At 39.0% G+C, this 22,623-nt stretch overlaps 1 protein-coding gene across 1 annotated transcript in view; it reads left to right on the forward strand.

The window, feature by feature from the left end:
- Nucleotides 1-22,623, forward strand: part of SLC2A13 (solute carrier family 2 member 13) — a 155,934-nt gene that overhangs the window by 52,374 nt on the left and 80,937 nt on the right. The window contains exon 4 of the mRNA XM_032186075.1: nt 16,586-16,694. Coding sequence (XP_032041966.1) covers nt 16,586-16,694 — 109 coding nt within the window. The remainder of the gene's footprint in view (nt 1-16,585; nt 16,695-22,623) is intronic.

A 22,623-nucleotide genomic window follows, 5' to 3' on the forward strand; every position in this document is an offset into this window, starting at 1 on the left:
AATTCTGAGAATCTAAAATATCAGTGAGAACAACTGACTGTGAGAAAGAGCTGTGAGAAAGAAGAAGAAAATTGCTTTCTTACTTGTTAGGACGGTCGTGTTGTAACGATGCTGGTTGTTCTCCCCCCAGATATACATTATTCATAAATTCTGTCCAAACCCCTTGGCCTAACCGTGTCCAGAAAGGTTTGTTACTTCTGGGGGCAAACAAGACCAACAGAGGCACGTCTTCAGTGTACCTGGAAGGGTTGGCTGAAACGTTCATTTTGAGTGCCTGTCTGCATACATTTACCCTTTTCTTCAAGTCTTGAAACTGAATATGTCCATTGAATGTAAGAAAGATTCTTTTAAAGTATATTCTATGGATATATTTTCCTCTGTTTTGTATATAAAACATGAAGCGCATTTTAAGGAGCAACTGAATTATTTGTATAGTTCATTCTGAGAAGTCTTGCATTATTCACTTTACTTTTTCCTTTGATTTCAAACCACTGGCATCACTGCAGTGTTCTCAGAGAAAACACGAACAAGCAAAAATTCATAAACATTTGTTCCGCTCTTATTAACTGAAAAGCCGTTGTCATGCCGTGATTAATTTTGGTTTTCTGCTCTTTGGTATCTACATGTGTTTGAGGCATGTTTTCCAATTGATATCAGACGTGAACAGTCAAAAGTATCACTGTTTCAGCAACAGATTAATGTCAGGTTACCTTTTTAAGTATTTATTTCCATGCATGTAAAGTAAGGGGGAATGTTGGAGACCCAGATGTTACATCTGCATCACGCTGCTCAGGAGCTGAATTACTGAGGTTGTTTTCGGTGTTTTTGACCTAGCACTGCCAAGTCCACCATTAAACCATACCACTAAGCTTTACATCAGCATGTTTTTGAAGGCCTTATTTACTATTTGAATGTTATACAGCTTGTTTGTGGAAAAATTACAACTGGTACAGTCTTTGGAGTTGGCCCTTGCGATGAAATGTCATAAGGGCCTATGGGAGCCATAGGCCAAGGACCAACTAATGGGAGTTGGTATCATCAGCAAGTTTGGACATTATAAAGCAAATACCCAGATTTTGGGAGGAACAAAGTGTAAGTAGGGTGTGGTGTTAGGCAGGCTATTAAGAGACCTGACTTTCAGTAAGAAATCAGCTAACAAACACCCAGTGCAGGGATCAGTCCCGTAGAGCTTTGTGGGAAGTTCAGCCTCACCTTGCACAGAGGAGAGGGCTCTCTGGTGTTCGTTTGGTATGCTGCTGATCTGAAATGGTTACGTAAAGCTTGATGTCTCTTTCTTAGGTGGAGCTCAGTGTTTTTGCTGTTGGTATGTCAAACACAGTTGCTTCTGGGAGCTTCTCCTTGCCCAAGGCCTGGGAAGCCGCGTATCACGTCGGTGACATTTCTGATCATTGTTTCTGTCCGCTGAGAGTAGAGAAGCCTCCCACTTCAAATCAGTGTCATGGCAATGCCATCTATCAAGACGTGAATGGCAGAGCAAAATACTGCTCTTCTCAATCACGGAATTGAATTGCTGTCCTTTGCTGGGGAAGGTCACTTGTTTCAAATCTGAATTCCTGTACTGTAGCAGAACGGGGTGACGCTGCTTTAATTTTCTCTATGCTTAGCCTCACAGGTTGGTTTGCCAAGTGAATTAGCTGGAAGAATCAATGCAAAAAACGTTCAGCCTCCCTTTCCCTATAAATAGCATCACTTATCACATCTTTTGAGGCTTGCACTTCCCCTGTGAAATCCTGTTTCTCCAAATCTGTGGTGGAGGGTCTGAGTGCCCGTCAGCAGGCTGCAGCAGGGGGTGGCTGGGTGTTCCTGAGGTAAACCCTTCTCCATCAAGCAGCAGAGGACAGGTCCCTCATCCTTGCTTCTTCTCCCTTAGTTCACTGAGAAAGGTGAGTTACAGCCTAGCTTCAGGGTTTCTCACAGGAAACTGTGGGCTATTCTTTAGCAATAAGTAATATTAGACCACTAAGTAATATCAGACCACTTCCATATCTTGCTTTATAGATGATGTAGTGTGTCGTGTTTCTACGAAACGCTCTGTTTGGCCCCCCGGGTGTGACTGTCACCTGGATAGCCTCGTCAGCCCTCTGCTGCCCATCTGAGCAGAACTGGCTGCTGGTGGACAGTCCCGTGCCTGGCCGAGGGAGAAGCAGGATCAGCCTTCCTCCTCACAGGTCTTCAGCACACCCGAAAACACCTACTGTGAGTGCCCTGGTGGGTTCATGCAGGGGAGAGACCTGTTGTGCTCTGTGGCACATCTAAGAGTTTTCTCCTAAGCATTCTCATCTATAGACAGCAGCAAATTGTTTTCTTTAAAACTACCTCTTTGAGAAGATCTGTTTTTGTTGTTCTTTCTTTTGATAAATTATATCCAGAGTCACAGCCCCAAGTTTCTGCTTTCCTTCTCCACTCATACCTCATACCCAGCTTCTTTAAAAATCTTGTGTTTTTTCTTTTTCTTAATGCTGCAAAGGTTGGTTTGAGATCAGGGGAAGAACCACACCGCCTGCTGATGTCAGACAGTTGCTCTCTGTCAGGCTCCTGCCTTGCAGAAGGTGTGTGCGGGTCAGGCCAAAGCTGTGGTGGTGTTTAAAAGCAGAAAGTACAGAGTGATTCGTGTTTGGTGTGAGGGCTTGGATCTGAAAGCTTTAGATTTAAAATGCACTTAAATTGTGGCCTTCCCTGAGGTTTGGGCTATGGAGACACATCTCAGTAACATCGCATTAATCTCTTTGGTATCTAAATTCACGTTGGCTTAGGGATGATAATATGCACCTAATTTTGTTCCTAATGCACAAGATTGGGTTGACATTTGACCTGAAAGCTTACTTTTAATTTCCAACAACTTTTAGCAGCAATATGGTATACACTCCTTTAAATTGATTTTTAAAAGCGAAAACCTGCTTATTCAACTTTTCCATACCTCTTCTGACAGATTTATTTTAAAATCTAAAGTCTCTTCCTTTTGGTTGTCCTGAAAATCCAGGATGCAGGCAAAGGGCTTAGGACATAATCAGCTATCAGAGCTTGCCTTTACTGTGCCCCCTAAAGCCCCACCACACATTTTTTATTGTTACTTCCTAAACTTGTCTAGTAAAAAGACATAGAGCCCTGCGGGAGGGCATAGGACCTTAAAATTATGTTGCAAAAACAAAACAAAACAAAAACCAATTATTCTGGAGGGAAAAAAAAATCTGCTTCTTGCCAAAAAATGCCAGCAATAATGGTCAAGGACCTGCGTTGACTCTCAGCTTTTAGTAATAGAGGGGAAGAAAAAAAAGTAAAAAAGCTCAAGCCCATAGGCAGCTGCTGCAAAATTTATTTCATTGAGCTAGCATTACAAAATACTGAATTAATTTTGTCGTAGACTTCTAAAATAATTTTGAATAAAACCTAATAGTTTACAGGAGCAGCTCATTGCTTTTTTCCTGGTTTGGTTTTATGCAAAACCATTCCAGTTGCTGTCAGCTGCTAAAAGATGCATTGACTACATCTGCATTTATGTTTCGTCTCTGAACGGCGGTGTAGCTCTGCAGTGAGTCTCTTCTCGTCTCCCATCGTCACCCCATGTACTGCCTGTTTGGATGGTGAGGCAGTATTAGGGCCCATGGAAAAAATGCTTTTGGGGGACCAAAACAAGAGGTCCACTCCAGGGATACCCTCAGTGTTCTCTGACCCTCTTGGAGATGTGAATGCTCAAATCAATGACAGGGTCTCTGGCAGCTTCTAACGGCCCGAGTGGCAATACTCTGCCTCGGGGACCAGACTATACCCATTCTAGCAGAAAACCTACAAATCATGGGCTGTGTACATTGATGGGCCTTGGCTTCAGACTGCTTCAACCTGATGATCCCCACCTGCTGCTTGCATGACTTGCTGAGATGCACATGGCCATGCCTGCTTCTTAAACCGTGTGTTGCCCAGTGGAATTAATTTTCTTTGTAAATGAGTGAACTGTTTCATTAAAGCATGTTGTATAACAGTGTACAGGGAAGTCATTAACTTTTTAAAGCAATTGGGGTTGGTTGGGTTATATGTATCCGCCCCTTTTGCCAATCAAAGTTAGCACTTCTCCAAAGAGGGAAGGACCTCACAGTATTGTCTCTCCTTAAGGAAATTCCTCTTCTTGGTGGAGGAATTGATCTCAAAGCTGCCCTGCTGTGCCCAAACTTTTCATCCCAAGTCTTGCTGCTTACTCTTGATGTTGGCTGTGGATTTACAATCGAGTAATGTTTGGTAACACAAGTGATTCGTTTGTGTTTTATTGTGTCAGATGCAGAAATAGAGACACACAGATAGCATGTCTCGGTGTTACTCTGCATTTTTTACTATATTTGATCTTAAACATCCACCATTTCCTTCAGGTGAATGTTAAGTGCTTGAATGAGAATTCCTTCATGCATTCATAGCTTGGTAATTAGGCAAAATACTTATGGAAATTGGTTTATGACTACAGGCATATGGGCTTTTTCTTTCTCTGTTGGCGTTTCTACGTAAAATTACCAATGGCTAGTGTGGAGTACCTTAGTGGTCTCCAAAATAGAAAACATCCTCTGCTTGTCTGGTTGTCCAAAGTAAACGTGAAGTTGTGAGCTCATCAAAGATGGTGTTATTTCTGTGTTGTAAGCTTGATTTTTCCATTCAGTTCATACTTATTTAATTTTATATTTGCCTTTTTTCCCCATGTGTTGTAGTCAGGTTGTTCTTACTTCCACTGTCCACTTTCTCTGCTTGTCTGCTGGTGTCTTCATCTCAGCTGTGTCAGTAGAGAATGTCTATAGATATATCTACAGGGGAGAACATAGATAGCTGTATATAGGTAGAGAATGGAATTAGTTTCTCGGCTAGCTGCACAGCTTGTGTGATCAGAATCAGAGATGTTTCTCAGTGACTAAGTGGCAGCTCAGAGAAAGCCAGCAAATATGAGGTCAGTGAATGGAGATATTTGGAAATCCACCATGAAACGTAGGTGGTCCAAACGCTGCAGCTTTCTTCCAGCTTTGCTCTCCCTCTGGTTTTGTTTACAAGTTTTCCCCCGGACTTCCTGCCCAAGAATTTTTCCTTTCAGCCTGCTTAATAGGTTGGTGACAGTTGGCAGAAGGCACAGTTGGGCAATGATGCTCTTTCTGTGAAACATGAAAATATTTTCCTGGTATCCATATAAAGATGCAGATGCTTCTTATATCTAACACTGGAAATGAACTTTCGTTATTTCCTGATGCAATCTGATGCCAACCATGCTGCTGTAAATCCTAATGTTTTGAAGCAGATTTGCTGACACCTTCATGTTTGTCAGCCCCTGAAGCTGATAAATTCTAACTGCAGTAATAGGAGTAGGTTTTTTGATATTTTTTTTTTTTTTGGTTTACAGGAATTAATACTGCTCTTTTTAGGGCTTGTCTTTAAAGCATCTGTTTCTTCTAACAAGGTGTGTTGCCTCTAGGAAGAAGTTAAGCATCCCGGAGTTATTCTTTATTCTTTAAGTTACTCTTTATTATAGAGGACATGCATGGCTGCGTGAACTCCTGCCCCTTCTCTGAACCACAACCTGATCACAGTCTGTGAAGTTTGCCCTGGAGCTATGAAGATTAGCAAGGTTACCTGAAATTCCAGCCACACTAGCGATACTTTTTTCCTGAAAAAAAAAAGAAAGGAAAGTAAGGAAAACCTGGGGAAACTGAGATGTTATTCAGTATCTGCTAGTTGCTGAGCCCATGCTTTCACTGGGATGTTGTGAATCACTGTGGGAAGTTTGTCCGGCTTCATGCTTAGCTTTAGCTAGTGCATGTATGCATCTGAAGCCCTGGATAAGAATTTGTACTGGTCCTATAATCGACTTCTCCCTTAGCCCAGTTGAGGCTCTTATTGCCTTTAAGAATGGAGTTTAAGTCATTTTGAAATAGCGTTGCAGCTGAGAATGCTTGCTGCGTTTATGCAAGTCATAATCTTAACGTTGAAACCCTAAAAATGTCAGTGAGCTTGTAATGTGGATATTTTTTCACTAGGCATTCCTTCCGAACTCCAGCAGACTTGGTCTGGAACTTGAACAGACCAAAAATATTTGAATAGCACATTTTAATAGCATCTTCTTTGTGCAAGAATTAGCCTGAAGTGTGTTTTCCCGTATTTTTTATATATAAAATATATGTATTGATTTTGCTGTATGTGTCCTGACATTGCCATTGCTGCTAGCTCTGTTTCCATCCTTGCTCTTTTGTCTCCCTGCAAAAAAAAGAGCATTAACAAATGAAATTAGGAGGGAGCCGAATGTGACATGTTCCCATGTAGCATCTTTGAGGACAGCTGGGATGCTCAGGAAGCAGGTTGCTGGCACAGATGTATAGACACAGGGACATGGCTTTGGGGAATTAGAGCTTAGAAAAAAACAAAAACCAAAGGAAGCTGAAGAGATTTTTTGTTTGTTTGTTTGTTTTTAGTAGATCGTTATGCTTTTTGTAGTATAATAGCAATTTTCTTTTGTTGGTCAGAGGGTGGATATAGACCAGCTCAAAGCAAAGTATTGTTTTCCTTCAAATCCATTTTTTACTTATTTTTAATTTAGTATTCACTGGCAACCAGAGCACGTTCCTTTGTGTTGTCTAGTGGTGCAGGGCGGTTCAAGCTGTGCAGGGGAGTTTTGCTCTCGTTTGGAGCTGAAAACCAGAGCACTGGTGCACGGGGACAGGGTGAGCCCTGATTCTTCTTGACCTTCAGCCGTGAAACAGGGAGTCAGATAAACAGACTTCAGTTCTGTGAGAGTGCTCCCACCCCCGTGCTGAAAACAAACCCATAATTTTTACGTAGTGCTTTAAATAGAAGTTGGACGTTTCTATTCCTTAAAATAGTGTGGAAGTGAATCAAAGCAGCCTCTGTTCTAGATGTTCTTCCAGTATGGACACATCTGTGCCTATCCCACTAACCAGGGCTTGATGTGGCCTCCGAGGACTGCAGCAGGACGACCCTTCCCCAGGCAGGACTCTGCACAAAGCTGAGCAGTACCCGATGGTGGGAAGAGGCAGGCGACCTCTGTGCCTGCTCCCTTGGTCAGCACGGCCCCAAGAATGCAGCTCTAGGATGGTCTCTGGTGCTTTGGAGATGCTGCCCTTGCACCAGAGAAATGGGGGCAAAATCAACTCTTTCCAAACAAAATCATCTCCTCCCCGTAACTCCTCTGGATTTGTGGTAGTGTCTCTACCAGCTCTCCTGCTACCACACCCGTGTCCTTCTGAAATATCTCTGCATGTCCTGGGAGTCAAAAATATGCTGGTGAAACTCTGTACTGTAACCACTAACTAAAACCTCACATCGATCTTTTGATGTGCGGTGGCTTTCTCAGCCCTTTGTTCTTCTTTGGAAAAATGATATTAGACATCACTCTGTGATAAGCTGGGTTGCTTTTACTGTGATAATGTTTTGTGGGCAAAATCACACAATCACAGAATATCCTGACTTGGAAGGGAGCCACAGGGATAACCGACTCCAACTCCTGGCTCCACACAGGACCACCCCAAAACCAGACCATGTGTCTGAGAGCGCTGTCCAAACACTCCTTGAACTGTGGCATGCTTGGGGCTGTTCCCACTTCCCTGGGGAGCCCTTCCCAGTGCCCAAGCAACAACTGGAAGCTGTAGTCCTACAGCAGGTAGGTGAGGTGTGTGCACGCTGCCTTTTGGAGGGGAGCATTCTCAGTACAAACTCTGCCCTCCCCTCTCCTTGCCTGGGTGGGCTTGGAGATCACTCAGTCTTCCTGCATCTCCTACTGAGTGTGGGGTAGTGTGACTCCTTGGTAGTTACATCAAAACACGTGTATGTTTTTTGAAACATCCCAGTTTTCCTGTGAGCCTCACGTTTGTTCTCACTGGCTTGCAAGTCACGGCGTGCAATGCTTGCTCTCAGTAAATCCTGGTGCTCCTTTTCCTTTTTCTTCTGAGACAATAATCCTCTTGTGACAAATTTAGAATTGGTATTTTAATATTTTTTATTGGTACCTATAGTGGAAAAAAAGAAATGTCTTTCAGTGGAAACTGAAGTGGCTCAGATCACTGCAAATGTCTGAGAAATGTCCCTTTGCTTAAATGTGCCCCTTTGGAATGGCAGCTCTGTTGAGGCTTGGACCCGCTCTTAAAGGTTTTGTTTTACTGGTGTGATTGGAGCCGTGTTCCCTAGGGCCAGCTGTAAGCTGCTGCATCAGAAACACAGGTTAAAAAGGTGACATCTGTCAAAACTTAAAGTTTCACCTTAAAATTCTAAAACAGAGCTCAGCACAGGAGCAGGACAGCAAACAGATGAAAACATTTTCTGCACAATATCTATCATTTGGATATTATTCTTTATTTCAACTTGCTGAGGGTATGAAAGCAGGATGAAAACCTACCTACTGAAATTCACGAGGAAATCTCAGCATTCCTGTATCCTTTTGAAAAATAGGCCCCAGGTTTTGAAATAGTTTAATAAAATCTTTATGATCTTGCTTTTTATCTGCTAGATCTGCAAAGCTGCATAGGAGCAATGAGAAGGAGCAATGAGCATGCTCACATGATTTTATCTTGTAAGACAAGCAAGCATTAATATACACAGTTATATACACAGTTAATTACGTATGATTTAGATTGATACATATATTGATTTTTTTGAAGGAAAAAACATGCTTTACTGGGGAAGAGTTATCAAGTATCATCTTACACTCCACTGGATTTTCAAGATTTTTTTTAAGAACTGCCCTTTAAAGTATTTTATATGTATAAGGAAACTTCCTATAAACATGGCATTTAGGCAATGCCATTCTGTCTCCTTTATGCTGAAAATGATCAGAGGGGTTTCCACTCAGTATAAGCTAAGCAGCTCTCAGGTTTCATGTTGTTCATAGTATGTGAGGGACCTTGAAGTGTCTGTTACATAATATTAATTCTATTTTCCCTAAAAACAGAATCATGACATGAGAAGATACCTTTTGCCTGCTGTTCTGTGCAGCATTATCATATATTTTCTTTAATTCTGTTTTATCTATGAGCCTTTGTTCGGTGATTCAGTCCCAGCTGATGATACAGGACATCTGCACGTAAGGTTTCAAAATTACTTTTAAGAAACATTTTAATGAAAGCAAGACCCACAGTATGTTCTCCTATTAACCAACAGGCAAAAAATATTTCAGCTGTCCAAACAATTGCATATAGATCCAGCTACTTGCTGCCAGTCTCACTGACCTTAGCAAAAACTGCTCTTGGAGGCATTCTCTGAAGTTTTTTGCAGAGGAAAGATCTTGTTAATGCTGGAAACCAGAATTAACAACAGTTAATTTCCAATTAATCTGGAAACTGTGTGGTGGATGTACATTAAAAACAATCCGTGAATCTTTCTGGATGAAATTTGTTGCTACCACTGACAGCATTATGAAATAAATGAGAAAAGGTTCCTAATCTGGCTCTCCATAGAGTTTTTTGTGCAAAATAAACTGCCTCCATGCTGGTTTTGTATTGATGCTAATGATTATATCTGATGCGAGATTGTCAAGAGTCATACTTTGTTGTGAAGTACTTTATTATGTCTGAAACTCCAGAGTGGCTCAAATTTAATTCGCATAGGCTGTATGTGAATCCTCCAGAAATTGGAAGATTTGAAAACTGTCATGAACGTCAGCTTTTCGTAATCTTTGGTTCTCATGATAAAAATACTTCTTAAGATCATAGCCCAAGAGATTGCTATCTGTTCTCTGTGTTTTTAATTGCAAATTATTACTAGTTCAGCCAGTGACAATACTTAAGCAGGTAGTTGGTTTGGATTTGCTGCTCCTGTGAGATCTAATCTGCAGTAGCAAAAACTTGGCTCTCTTCTCTTCTCTTCTCTTCTCTTCTCTTCTCTTCTCTTCTCTTCTCTTCTCTTCTCTTCTCTTCTCTTCTCTTCTCTTCTCTTCTCTTCTCTTCTCTTCTCTTCTCTTCTCTTCTCTTCTCTTCTCTTCTCTTCTCTTCTCTTCTCTTCTCTTCTCTTTTCTCTTCTCTTCTCTTCTCTTCTCTTCTCTTCTCTTCTCTTCTCTTCTCTTCTCTTCTCTTCTCTTCTCTTCACTAACGTTATCTGAACTTTAAAAAGAGAAAAAAAATACAGTAGTTTTTCAGATAAATCGCACAGATAAATCCCTTTTTCCCCTTTTAAGGAGAAAGTCTAAACTAAATACACTATTAAGACAGTAAGCAAAAGAACAAGCGTGCAACAGATCGTATCCAAAAGTTCCCATTGAGACTTTCATTGAGCTCCAGAATTCTTTTTCCAGTTCTACTAAATTTCCTTTTTTTTTTTTCCTTCCCTCCAGGAAGTGTCTCCCTGTGTTTAATTTGTTCAGAGTGCAAGGAATGGAAATCTATTTCCACTATTAAAAACACTGATCTAGGGCGGGAAGGCGAATATTTCATTTGGAAACAAAGGACAGAGGATAAGGGGGGGGGGGGGGGAAAGGCAAAACCCTAACATCTTGAACATCTTGGCAGAAAAAATTGCCAAAAATGTAAGGCTTGAATTGTGCCATGTTGGAAACAAAATACAATATCAGTATGAGTGTTAATACAGTAACAGCTGGAAAGATCAACTTGATAGTAGATTACTGATTAGGTTAGAGGGAACTCTGAGTCATCAGCTTTTCTTGTGCTTTTTTAATTAAAAAGTAAATAAATCACTCTCGAAACTGTCCTCACTGCAATTTTCTTCTAAGTGTTTTTCCTTGACTTGAACTGAAAGAAAAAAAGCTTTCCAATTCCAGATTGATAAACGCTCTGTGCTACCATTCATTAGGTGATGAGAGTGTGGAGTGGGAAGATCTTCAGGCTGTTAAAATGCTTGGCTCCTTTCGATTGTGCCTGCGTAAGTCTAGGTACATCATCTTATCTTTCCTCATCTGCTTTCTCCAGCTGTGAGGATCGTGTTCCCATTTCCTATGTAAAGCACTTCTGGAGCAGACTATGAAAAGAAAACCACACTGCAGGCTGTGGGTATGTCCAAGTCATCCTTAATGCCTTTATTTCCAAGGTACTTATCAAGACAGAAGCAAACCATAATGTGACACTTGCTTTTCTTTGTCCCTACCCCAGTCTTCCTACCAAATAAACAGGAAAAAAAAACATCTCACTGCCCTCCTCCACAGGTTTTGACAGTACCAGGCTCTGGTCCAGCCCCATGGTCATCACCTCTCTTTGGTCATCGTGAGCACTTCTCTCAGCTCCCATTGGCATCATGTAAATGGTGCTGTTACCTGCTTTGCCATGCTTTCTCCAGTTTGAACAGATTTCATTACAGTGGGATCTGTTTTTTATAAAGAACATGTAATACAGAGCCAAAATGAACTTTTTTTTTTTTTGCTTCCCAACTTTTGACTGCCTCTCATCCTATTCAAAGGCATTCTTAACTGCTGCTTTCTTTGTGCCAGTACTCAGTCATATAGATTTTCCATCACTAGAGCTTTATGTCAAAGAATGTGTTATCAAGGGAAAGATGTTTTTTTTTATTCCTTTTACAAATAGAAGAAAATTGCTTTGTTTTCATGATTCCCAGAAGACTAACACAACTTTTTGTCAAAACAAAAAGAAAAAAAAAATCTTTGTTCTGAGTGTTTCTGTATGGATTAAAAAGATAATTTAGAGGGACCATTTATTTGAAATCTATGTTTCCTGAGCAAGGAAAAAACCTCTTTCAATTCAAATAGGCATGGAAAAACTCCTTGCATTCCTTAACTTTAGAACCAAAAAGATTGTGTCTAATATACTTTTATTTTCTATTAGAGCAGGCTCTGTTGTTATACCATTGGATGTTTTCGCTGTGGAAAACCTAAAAATCCTAAGAATCAGAATTTCAGAATCCTAAGAATCAAGAATTTCTCATTCTTGGCTGATGGGTGACTGACATAAAAAAGACTCAAACAAGCAACCTTTTGAGCTTTCTCAAAGGAACAGAGAACTGTATGGACTAGGAAGCTTCCTCTAGTGCTGCAAGTTATTCTTCTGATGCTAGTAGAAATGTAAAATAGTGGGGAAGAGCTTAGTTTGTAAGTACAATTGTTTTTTATCTGTTCAGGATAAATAATGCAGTTTTGATCTCAAAACTATGTAAGCTATTTCCTAATTTGGTCGATTTTACAAAAGGGAAAAATGAATGAAGTTGATACTTTTAGAAATAATAATAGGCTAGTGAAGGGGAAGAGTGTTTGCTTTAGTATATCACACCTGTGATAGCTCTGGGTCTTAAGCAGAGGAATGTTTTCCAGCTGATGCAGAGATAGCAGGGCTAGAAGCTGCCTTTCTGTAAGGAAAGGCCAAACAAGAGGAGTGGTTCCTGCATCAGTGATCTGCTATCCACATCACCAGCCTTCCGTTTCTGTCTGTAGACCAGTTCTTTGAAGGCGTGTCTGGATGGAAGAGAAGGTACCGACTAATTTTAGGATGAGAATGGGTTTGCAAAACCAATTTGTAGGGTGAGCTTAACTGATGCTAAACCTGGTGCTTGGTAAGCCTGCTTTTTCAGAAACACTCCTTTACAGCAAGAACACAAAATGCTGGCAGGAGCCCTAGGTAGCTTTAAGCTGTTGCTACAAGCTGTCACCTCGATTGGTTGGCAAAAGGGTATTCAAACCTGTAAATGGCTTCGGCACAGTTCAGTCTCTCGTCATAGTTTCCTGCATGAGGAATTTTGCCAAGTACTGCACTAATAAGTTGAGGGGCTGGGGCATCACAAGGTTTCCAGGCACCAGATGCCTGCTCGCATTTGCTGAGGGATTTTCAGGTTGGTTTTATGTCTATCTACTCTATTTTTTTTTCCCCTGGAATTATACGTAGCATATTTTCAGGAGGAGATGCTAAGAAATCATTAGTATCCATTCTTCTACTTTTATCTTTCATTATTTAAAATCCTTTTAGAACTAGGACTTGTTGGTTTTGTTGGTTTTGACAAGTCTCTAGATGATGTAGTTGGCAGTGGATCACACCCAAACTCCTATGGTTTCCATGCTATCCCTTTTCCCTACAGATGAAAACCAGAAAGCCTTCCCCAGTGATTCAGAACGTCTGAACCAAGTTTACTTACAGGTAATACCTAACAACAAGAAGACCAGCTAAAATATAAGAAGCTGGTGTTAAAAGTTTCAGGTAACTAACACAGTGTAACATTTGGAAAGCATGGCTCACCTTCTGAGTGCATAATAATTTGTTGAGAACAGCTTCTCCCCATCTTGGTTTATCTCAGCATAAGCAAAGAGGTCATCCTTGGGTTGTTGGTTTGTTTTGTTGTTTTGAATGCAAAACCAAACTCCCCAATCTTACTGTTGTTTCTTTTTTCCCCCTTTTTCTTACAAGGATGAATGTCTGGTTAGCTAGAAAGCTTAGACAAGCTCAGAAAAAGCCAGTTTGAACACAGCAGTCGTTCATGCAGTTTCACCTCTACAACAGCAGTATCCCAATTTTCCCATTACTCTCTATCAGTTGCTGCCATTTTGCACTTTCACTAGAGAAAAAAAAAAAAAAAAAAAAAGCTTCAGCTGGCTTTTACTAGAGCGTATTTTGCAGATAAAGTAATTATCTGAAGGCACAGTACAAAAAAGCAAATCTAGTCTCATTAAATTAATGATGACTTTAGTAGGTCTCATCCTTTTGACTTCATTTTTATTCGTAGTGTAGAAGGAGAAAAACAAACACCTCAGTGGTTTCTCAAGTTCAAGCGCAGGAATGTGCCTAAATCTCCTAGCTAAGGAGAAGACAATAGCTTGAAGGCAGAAGTATCATGAACAAAAAATACTGACTTTTGGATATAAAGATCTATTTTTTTCACTGTAAAAATTGCCAAATGTTTTTTGTTGTTGTTTTTATTCCATTTTTTAATTTCTCTATTTTGTTGCTTTGTGCTATTTTAGTCTATTGTAATAAGAGGAAATATAACAGTTATCAGAAACTATTGAACTACATTTTTTTGAACTACAGTTTTAGTTTTCAAAAGATGTATTTTCAGTAGAAAAATGTGTTTCATTCTGAAAACTTTTGCATCCTTCAGTTTAGAAGCATCCTCTGTTGGGAACAACCATGATTGCTTAGTTTCAAGATGGCTGTAGTAAATGAGCACAGCACAAGATGGATGGTGGGATTGAAGACACGAAAATGCAAAAATAGTTTAGATAGTTTTAAGGCCAGGTATTTTTAAGAAAAAATTTCAAACCTTTCTATTTCAAAAAACAGACACTTTATAGTCCAAGTCCTTTGATTTTTTTAGCTAAGTTTGAAAAGCGCCTTTAATATAGAGATAATGATTTCTTTTATGTCTTTCAGTCTGTTTATTGGTTTGTAGACCTGAATTTTATGAAAGAAAACCCTTTAATTTTGTGTATGCCTATTCATATGTGCAGTTGCTGTGATACAGATTTGCACTGAAACTTTTTAATCTCTGACATAAACCAATATGCTGATTTTAACATCGTGGTTCTGATGCAGTTAGTCAGAAATCTGATTAAAAAAAAAAAAAAGCCACAAATACTTAGTGAATTTAGGTGACTGGATGCTGGAAAGGTCTAGGCAGACTTCAATACATGGTCTCACACTTTTCTGCAGTGACCCACTTCAGCCATACAAACCCAGTTTTGCAATTAAGTTTTGCGGAGAGTTCATGACTCCCTCTGAGTTGCAAGCCATTGTCTGGGAACAGCTGCTTTAATTTCGAGCTATTCATTTCAATGCCTTCTTTCTAATTGTTTTGTACAATGCCTTATTGTGAAGAGAGTTTCATGTAACTTTCATTGAATAGCTGATGGATCGGGAATTGTTAAAAACCTTGCATCAGTTCCTTGTGAAACTTCTGCCTCCTTTCCTACCAACCCCTGCTGTAGAGTTCCAGCTCATTCAACAAGCCTCATTGTTGGGTCAAGATTTAGGTGAGCTGTGTAAGGTCTTCTAAAGATAAAGACAGTTTTTAAGCTGTCTTTAAGCTGTCTTTAAGCTGTCTTTTAAGATTAAGGAATTTATAAGAAGTTTATGAAGAACAGATGATGTCTCATAGGCATTCACCAGCCAGGATTCACGACAGATGCTGCAGAATCCATTGTGGACCAAGAGTTTTAAGCCCAAAGCCTTCATGCTCAAGTGGGATGCAGAGCATGGAAAACTGACGGCTGATATTAGTGAATTATGCTTGAGAGATGCATTTATTAGCATTTTTTTTTTCTGTGTAAATCTTGTAGTGGAGGAGAAATCTGAGAGTATGTGTGAGCTGTGGACGGTTCCTAGCTAGCAGCAAATGTTTTGTTGTCCTGCTACCAAGGAAATGCCACTTTGACTCCTGAATCCTTTGATAGAGTTGTTTGCCCAGCCGTACCATGCATCTTGTATGAGAATATCTTACCTTGCTTGAGGTTGGCTCTGTTTATCAGTAACTTGATTTCACTCACACACAGAGATGTTTTGGAGGTCATGCTGCACCTATACGGCAGGACCTGTCTGAAATCAAAACTCATTGTGTGTAAGTTGTTCTTTGCTAACAGACCAGTAATGGTTTTTATTTTGAATCAATACACATAATATTTTCTGTATGTTCAGGGAGGACTTCAATGAAAATGTAAAAGTGTAGCCATAAAATACATGTATAGATCCTCTTCACCTCCAGTTACAACTTGTGTTAAGCTTTTTTTTTTTTTTTAATTTTGATGGCAACTATTTTGCCTTGTATGTATTGTCATCTAGTTAGGTGTTCTGGGTATGTATATCAGGTGTGATAAGATGTATAAAACCTAGAACATATTCTTGTGAACTCTTCTGACCCAAACAACAAACTAAGCAGAAAGAAATGCAAGTAAGTAGTAGAGACAAAAAATTATTTTTGCCTGGTTTTGTATAGTTTTCTGTATTAATTTTTTTAAGGATACTTTAAAAATTTAAAAGTTGCAGAGAAGAAAACTTTCTCTGTTTGCCACAAATGTTTGGCTTTCTCTTCAGTAATAAAGTGTTTTCTGACTTTTGAGTCATACCAATGCTACCAAAGGTATGGATCAAGTTTAATTATTTTATGCTCCCTCTACTGGCCTTACAGCTGTGCAGCATAGACCTCGCCCACACCTTAAAAATACCCAAACTTGCAACAGTTTTTTGGAAATTGAGAGAACATTGGTGGGACACATATTTATCAGTGTGATTCAGCTTTGAGCAGTATGTAATGGCATTTCTGAAGTAACCCTTCAGTTAACAGTGGGAACTTTTAGAAAAGGAACAAAAATGATATTTTGTGATAACTTTGAGTACATTCAGCTACAACAGATGTGCAATCTGTTGGTACGATATAGGAGAGCTGTGCATCTACCATCAATTACACTGTACGTTGTGTCCAAAAATTGTTTCATTTTTTTGCTTGAGCTTCATGAAAATCATCTTAACGTAGTACAACATGGAAAAGCAGAACTGAACTGAAAAAGTTGTTCAAAAATAAGTGAAATAGCCCAAACTTGTTTGAAGCTAAGGTGCAAAACCTGTTGTGCCTGGGAACGTTGTCTTGATAGAGATCACTTAAGAACTATTACGTATTCTTTTTTGTTTTGTTTTGTTTTGTTTGTTTGTTTTTGAAGCTGGACCTGTGATCTGCAGAATGCTAACATACCCTCCAACTCGAAGAGCCTTAATTGTGGGTTGTGGTCTGCAGATGTTTCAACAACTGTCAGGGATTAACACCGTCATGTATGTATTTACTGCTTGCTTCTCTTTTAAAAATACTTTTAAAATATTTTTTCTAAAAGTCAATTAGACCAATAGCAGTTGTAGATGGGCTTCTGGACAAATTTTGAAATGTGAAAAATTGAGTGTGAGAGCTGGAATGCTGGTTTTAAATCTGGATATTGGTATATTTGGTATCTCAGAAAATTGGTATGAGAAGATGCCTGTGTAAGGATAAACATTTATATAGAGATGACAGTGCAAACTACTGAGTGACATTATTATATTTTAGGCTTTACAGTTAAAGCTATGCAAGTGTAGATAAGAAAGTACTCTTATGGCTTGAATTTGTGTGCAAATAGATCAAAATACTATGAGGGCTGGACTGTTGACCATGTAAATGGGATGGAAAATTACTGTGAAGTGCTAAAGGAGGTAAGATGCTGAGGCAAGAAGCATTTGCCATTATTCTATGTTCTATTACGTGTACGAAGACTCAGCAAATGTAGAGGTGAAGAAGAATATATTGGGTTTTCTGATAAGCTGTCAGCTCACATGAGGAGTCGCTTTTGATAAATGTGCAGTGCACAAGACCTAGTTTAAGATGAAATTACTGCTGAGCTATCCTGCAAAAGTAGCCATAACAAATGATTTCCATATTGGTTTAAGAGCAAGTGTAAAATGTATTGCAGTAACGTCTTATGGAGAGAACTACAGCTAAATGAGGAAGATAGTTAGGAAACAGTTATAATGAACAGGTAAAATAATAAAGCTTTTAGTGGTATCAAGAGCTACCATATTAAATATTAGAGTAAATATCTACCATCTATCATAAGGGGAAAAAAATACAGTATTGTTAAACTGCAAATAAGGGAAATCTGTAACACACTTTATAAAGAGGGACTTTATACAGTAGAAATTGTAACCCAAAGTGGAAAACAGGAGAGTGAATAGCTGCTAAGTTAAATGTGAAAAACAGAGGACAGGCACAGAAGGAGCTTTGAGGACATCTTCAAGCTCGTCAGAACCAAAAGACCCAAGAGGGTTTCAAGATCTAGTATGGATCAAGGCTCTGTGAGAACAGTAGCAGAAGATAAATCTGCAGAAGCCAATCTTAAAAGACTCCTTTTGCATCTGTGTCAGTTATGGAAGGTATATCAAAGTTCCCACACTGGAGCTTACACGCTGGAGCTTGCAGAAGGTCTGCTTCAAATTGAAGTGTCAGGGGAAGAAATTTTAGAATAAGCTGATTAAAATGAATTATAACAAATTGCCTGGTCTAATCAGCCTACACCCAACAAGTCTGGACTACTTCAAATACGTAGTCAAAAAGAATTTGGAAATGTAGCTTACTCTGTGTGAAGCTGCAGCCCAGAAAGTTTTATTTCTGTCCATATCAAAATTAAAACTGTATTAAAATCAAAAGACAAGATGTGTTTGTAAATATGAAAAAAAAAGAAGTACATAGGGAAAGTAAAATAATAAAGAAGAGCCAACACGGTTGCTGTAGACTGACTATAACTTGCAAGTCTGTTGGATAGGAGTTGCCAGAGTTTATTGAAGAAACCAGTGGTCAAGAAAGTAAGAGAAAAGTCTTGGTTTAAGAAACAAAGCTAAGAAATAAAGGATAAGAATGAAATATCAGTTATCACAATGAAGGAAAGTCAGGAGTAGTATCCTGCAGGGATCTATGTGGAAGTCTTTACTATTCAGCATTTTGAAGTCAGTGAAAGGGGCTAAACAGCAAAAATCAGCTTGTACTCATACACTATTCAGAAGATGAAAATCCCCAAATCTGTGAAAATGAACAGCTGTGGGAAGATGATACAAAATAACAGATTAATAAAATGGCAAAAGCGTTAACTTTTTAATACTATTCAATAATGCTTACAGGAGGGGGCTGGCTAGAGATCTTGAAGCTGAATATAGCTCTGTACAAACACCACGATGATATCCATGACCAGGCTGGAACAGTGCAAACAGTCGTCAATGTCGTTTTTTAAAATATTGATAAACCAGGTTGTATGTGGAGAGAGAGACCCAGCATTTGAACAGGATGGTTGGAACTCTGCAGCTTGGAAGAGAAATAAGCTCAGAAGAAATGCATGATATATAAAACTGCTAATGTTGCGCAGAAGTTGGGGAGGATATGGTTATTCATTATTTCTTATAACATAGTTTTGTTGACTCCTGGTTCTTACCCAGCAGTTGGTTTAAAATAAACAGAAGGAAACATTTTTTCATGCAGTTCATAATTATATAGTGGAACTCATTGCCACAGGATGTTACAGATGCCAAAAGTAGAAATAAGTTTACAAGGTAATTGGGGAACCTGATATAATAAACATTGTTAAAGTATTAGTAAACATGATGTGGATGCAACCTCTGGCCAAGGACAATCCTTCTCCTGTTTTGGTTCTTACTACTTTAGGGATCTTTATTAGGCTAGAACCAAAAATTGACAGTTCACAAGTCTTATGACACCAGTAGGTTGACTCTGCTTATTTTTACCTTCATGTGTTGTAAAATCTCAAACTACTTTCTCTGTAGGAGGTTCTACAAATAGTTTGGAATTGACCTAATTCGCTCTCGAATGTGTAGGAGGACAGAATTGCAATTATAAAACATAGCGGAATCTTAACTTCAAAATAAGAAAATGCCTATAATAAACACGTGAAGGCACTGTTGTTAAAGGGCTGCCTTGTAAACCATTTCAATTATCCAGTATTTTTCAATAATCCAATATAAGTACAATTCTGGTTATCAGGTATGCAGGATGAACATTCTCCTATGAAAGGAGATTTTTCAAATATAAATAATCTGCTGTCTGTTGACGATTTACTTGCATAGAAGTTGATGATTGGTTTTTAACACAGTAATTAAGTGGTACCTTACAGAACTGTCAGGTTGCATTAACTCTCTAAGCACTGTTTTCCTCACCATAACATTTGGTTCTGTCATTCTGGAATTGCTGTTTTGTAGCAGCAGGAAAATGGATGTTGTAGGGTTGTGTGGATGTCACTGGTTTTGCAAACTCACTTACCAAAATGTGTTGATCACCAAAATTGTTTGGATGGTTATTGTTCACTTAAATTTTTGGTGCTACTGAGAATCCTATTTTCTTCTACACCCCTTTGTAGGCTGCAAGAGAAGGGGCAGGTAACTCTGACTTGTTTTTGGCAACCTTTCCCTTGCAGAGAATTTAGCAGCCTCCACTTTTCCCCTTTGCCTTTACAAATTTCCATGGGACTCTTCTGCACTGTGACCAGTTAAGCTGGCAGTGTCTATAATGGGCCCCAACTTGTTCTGATCTTTTGACTTGGGGCATTCCATTACTTCTGATGCAGAAGAATTCATTAAATCTTGTATTTTAATATAAGAAGGAAAGGCCAGAGGAATGGTTTGTGTGGGTCTGGAAAATTCAATTAAAAAAAATAATAAATCAAATCACAAAGCAGGACAGAGAAATGAAAATAGAAGGAAGAAAGCGGTTGTAGAATAATTTAATACTTCCCCAAATTGCACACGCTTTACTGAATAGCTCTTCTATTTAAGAAATCACAAATTTTAATTTAAAAACTGTGGGTGCTAGAGGCAGGGAGTTATATAGAGAAATTTTGCAGGGGTCTAAAAATAGTCACCAACTGTTCCCAGGAGTAGAAGAGATCCTAAAAAGCAGTGGAAAAACAAAGAAAAAAAAACCCACAAACTAAAACACATGGAGTCAACAATAAAAATCTAGAGTTTCAGTACTTAAGGGTTAATTTTCTGGTTAAAAATTGGGTACAAGTAGTGGACCCAGTGAAAGCAACGAAGTCCATGTGTAGCTGGATGTCCATTGAGAATGGTGAAAGGAGAACTGCGGTAAGAATTCTTGAGGTCTGTGCTCTTGCCATGCTGTTTTGCAATAAAATGATTTAGTTTTTGCACAGAAAAAGTTTCATATTGTATCAGCCCTGTATGTGCACGAGATCCAACCGTGAGGAGCCGCGGTGCTGAACGAGATGTTATTGAAATGGTGAGGACTGTGTGCAGAGCAACCTCTGCATCGAGGGGGTGGATCTAAAACGGAAGCAAAATGTAAAAATAGGCTAAGGAGCGTGTGTCTCTCATGGGAACAAATTCTAGCATGATAAATTTAGTCAATAAAAGAATAAAGCACAGTGACCTATTGATTTGATTCTATTTTATTTTTTTTTCCCCTAAGAACAAGGATACCACTGCTGTTAGAAGGCCTGAAGTAGAAGAAATGTTTCCTTTTTGTCCTGGCTTTTGCCAGTTTAACTGACCTGTAAGAGATAAAGTCACACAATTTTAGATAAGCATCTCTAACACTGCTGCAAGCAGGTCTGAAATGGTTTAACTTTTCCCTTCCTTATCATTTTGGTATTTTCTCATCTTGAAAACAGAAGCTCACTCTTTCAAGCCTAGATTGACAAATCTGCCTGTATACTGGAAAGGGCTCTGGGAAGGAAGTTATGGTCCAGGATAGCAAGTTAGCTATTTAATAGGGACATATCCAAGAATTGTGTTGAAACAGTGGTAGGCAGGTGTTTTCAAGCCCACTGTGATCTGTAGTTAGAACATTGGAGAAGAAGATCATTTTATGGTAAAACTGCAAGCTCAAATTTCCCATTAGTTCCATCTTTAAAATAATAATAATTAAAAAAAAAAGGCAGAAAATCACATTTTTGGAGTGGGAAAGAGAGGGGGCTTGAAAGATCTGGCTATTTCAGATTGTCTGGTGAAAACCCTCAATAGAGTACATCGGCGTTTCAGCTATATTCTCAAATCCCAGCAGGACTGTGACTTCTGAAAACATTTCTGATACTGTGCAGCTTTATTGCAGTCAAGAAAAAAAAAATCACAGGCAAGAAAGCTTTTTGGAAAAATCCTGAGTGATCTTGAATGCTAAGTGGTAATTTAGCCATAATTGGAGACAGTTCAGTATTGTCTTGTCAGAACGGCATGTAGGTATTGTTGCCTGTGCTGGAGTTAGTGCTGCTCTTTTTGGGGCTGACCGATGTGCTTTCACGCAGGCTGCCTGTGCCCTCAAGACTCTCTGTCTGAGATAAGAGACAGCTGGATCATCTTAATTAATTCTGTTCTCACCAAACTTAAAGAAAAGTGGACTTGATGAAAGCCAAACAAAATAATTTGTTCTGCAGTTGAGTCAGTAAGCTTGATGTGATGTTAATTTAGTCATTTGCTATTATCTTTTCACATTGCATTAGAAAAGCTTTCTGTAACAGGAACGTGGTGTAATGTATTGACGGAGAGAGTTTATGGCCTTCAGCATTTTTATTAACATTTAAGTTCGTGTTTTTGCTGGTGTATGTGATCTGTTTTTCCTAGTTAATAAAATGATTTTTTTTTATTAAGATATCCTTGCATCTCCTAAAAGTTAAGTGAATCCACATGTAAAATTTATTCATGTCTGGATTTGGTCCACAGATGCTTTTGAGCTTTACCAGGCTTTTTTTTTTTTTTCCCCCCCTAATCTGTGCAAGCAAACAAAAGAACATCAACAACAACAAAAAAAGAGATGTTTAAAAAAAAAAGCAACTTTCTCCAGCTGGCAAGAAATAGGGAGTGGAAGAAAATGCTACATGGAGAAGGGAAAAAGCTCAGAGGAATGAGAGGAGAAGAAGCTGGAGAAAAGAAAGGAGAAGACAAAAGAGGACAAGAGGAGGTTATATAACAAGCGGGAATTGAAGGTTTGAAGATACGTTAAGAATATTAAAAACAATTAACAGGAGAAGTGAATGAATACCATACTGAATGTAAATGAGGGAGTGAGAGAAAAGGAGTGAGACTGGAAAGAAGCCAGGATACTTCTGAATCGTAATGGATGCTAGTGAGGAGTTTAATGGAGTCAAAGAACATTTCCCAGCAGTTTTAATAGTCAGGTTTATTGTGCAGCAATTACAAGCTTAGACCTGCAAGGAGCTGT

This window comes from Aythya fuligula, chromosome 1 (assembly GCF_009819795.1).
Source record: "Aythya fuligula isolate bAytFul2 chromosome 1, bAytFul2.pri, whole genome shotgun sequence".
Lineage (NCBI taxonomy): Eukaryota > Metazoa > Chordata > Aves > Anseriformes > Anatidae > Aythya > Aythya fuligula.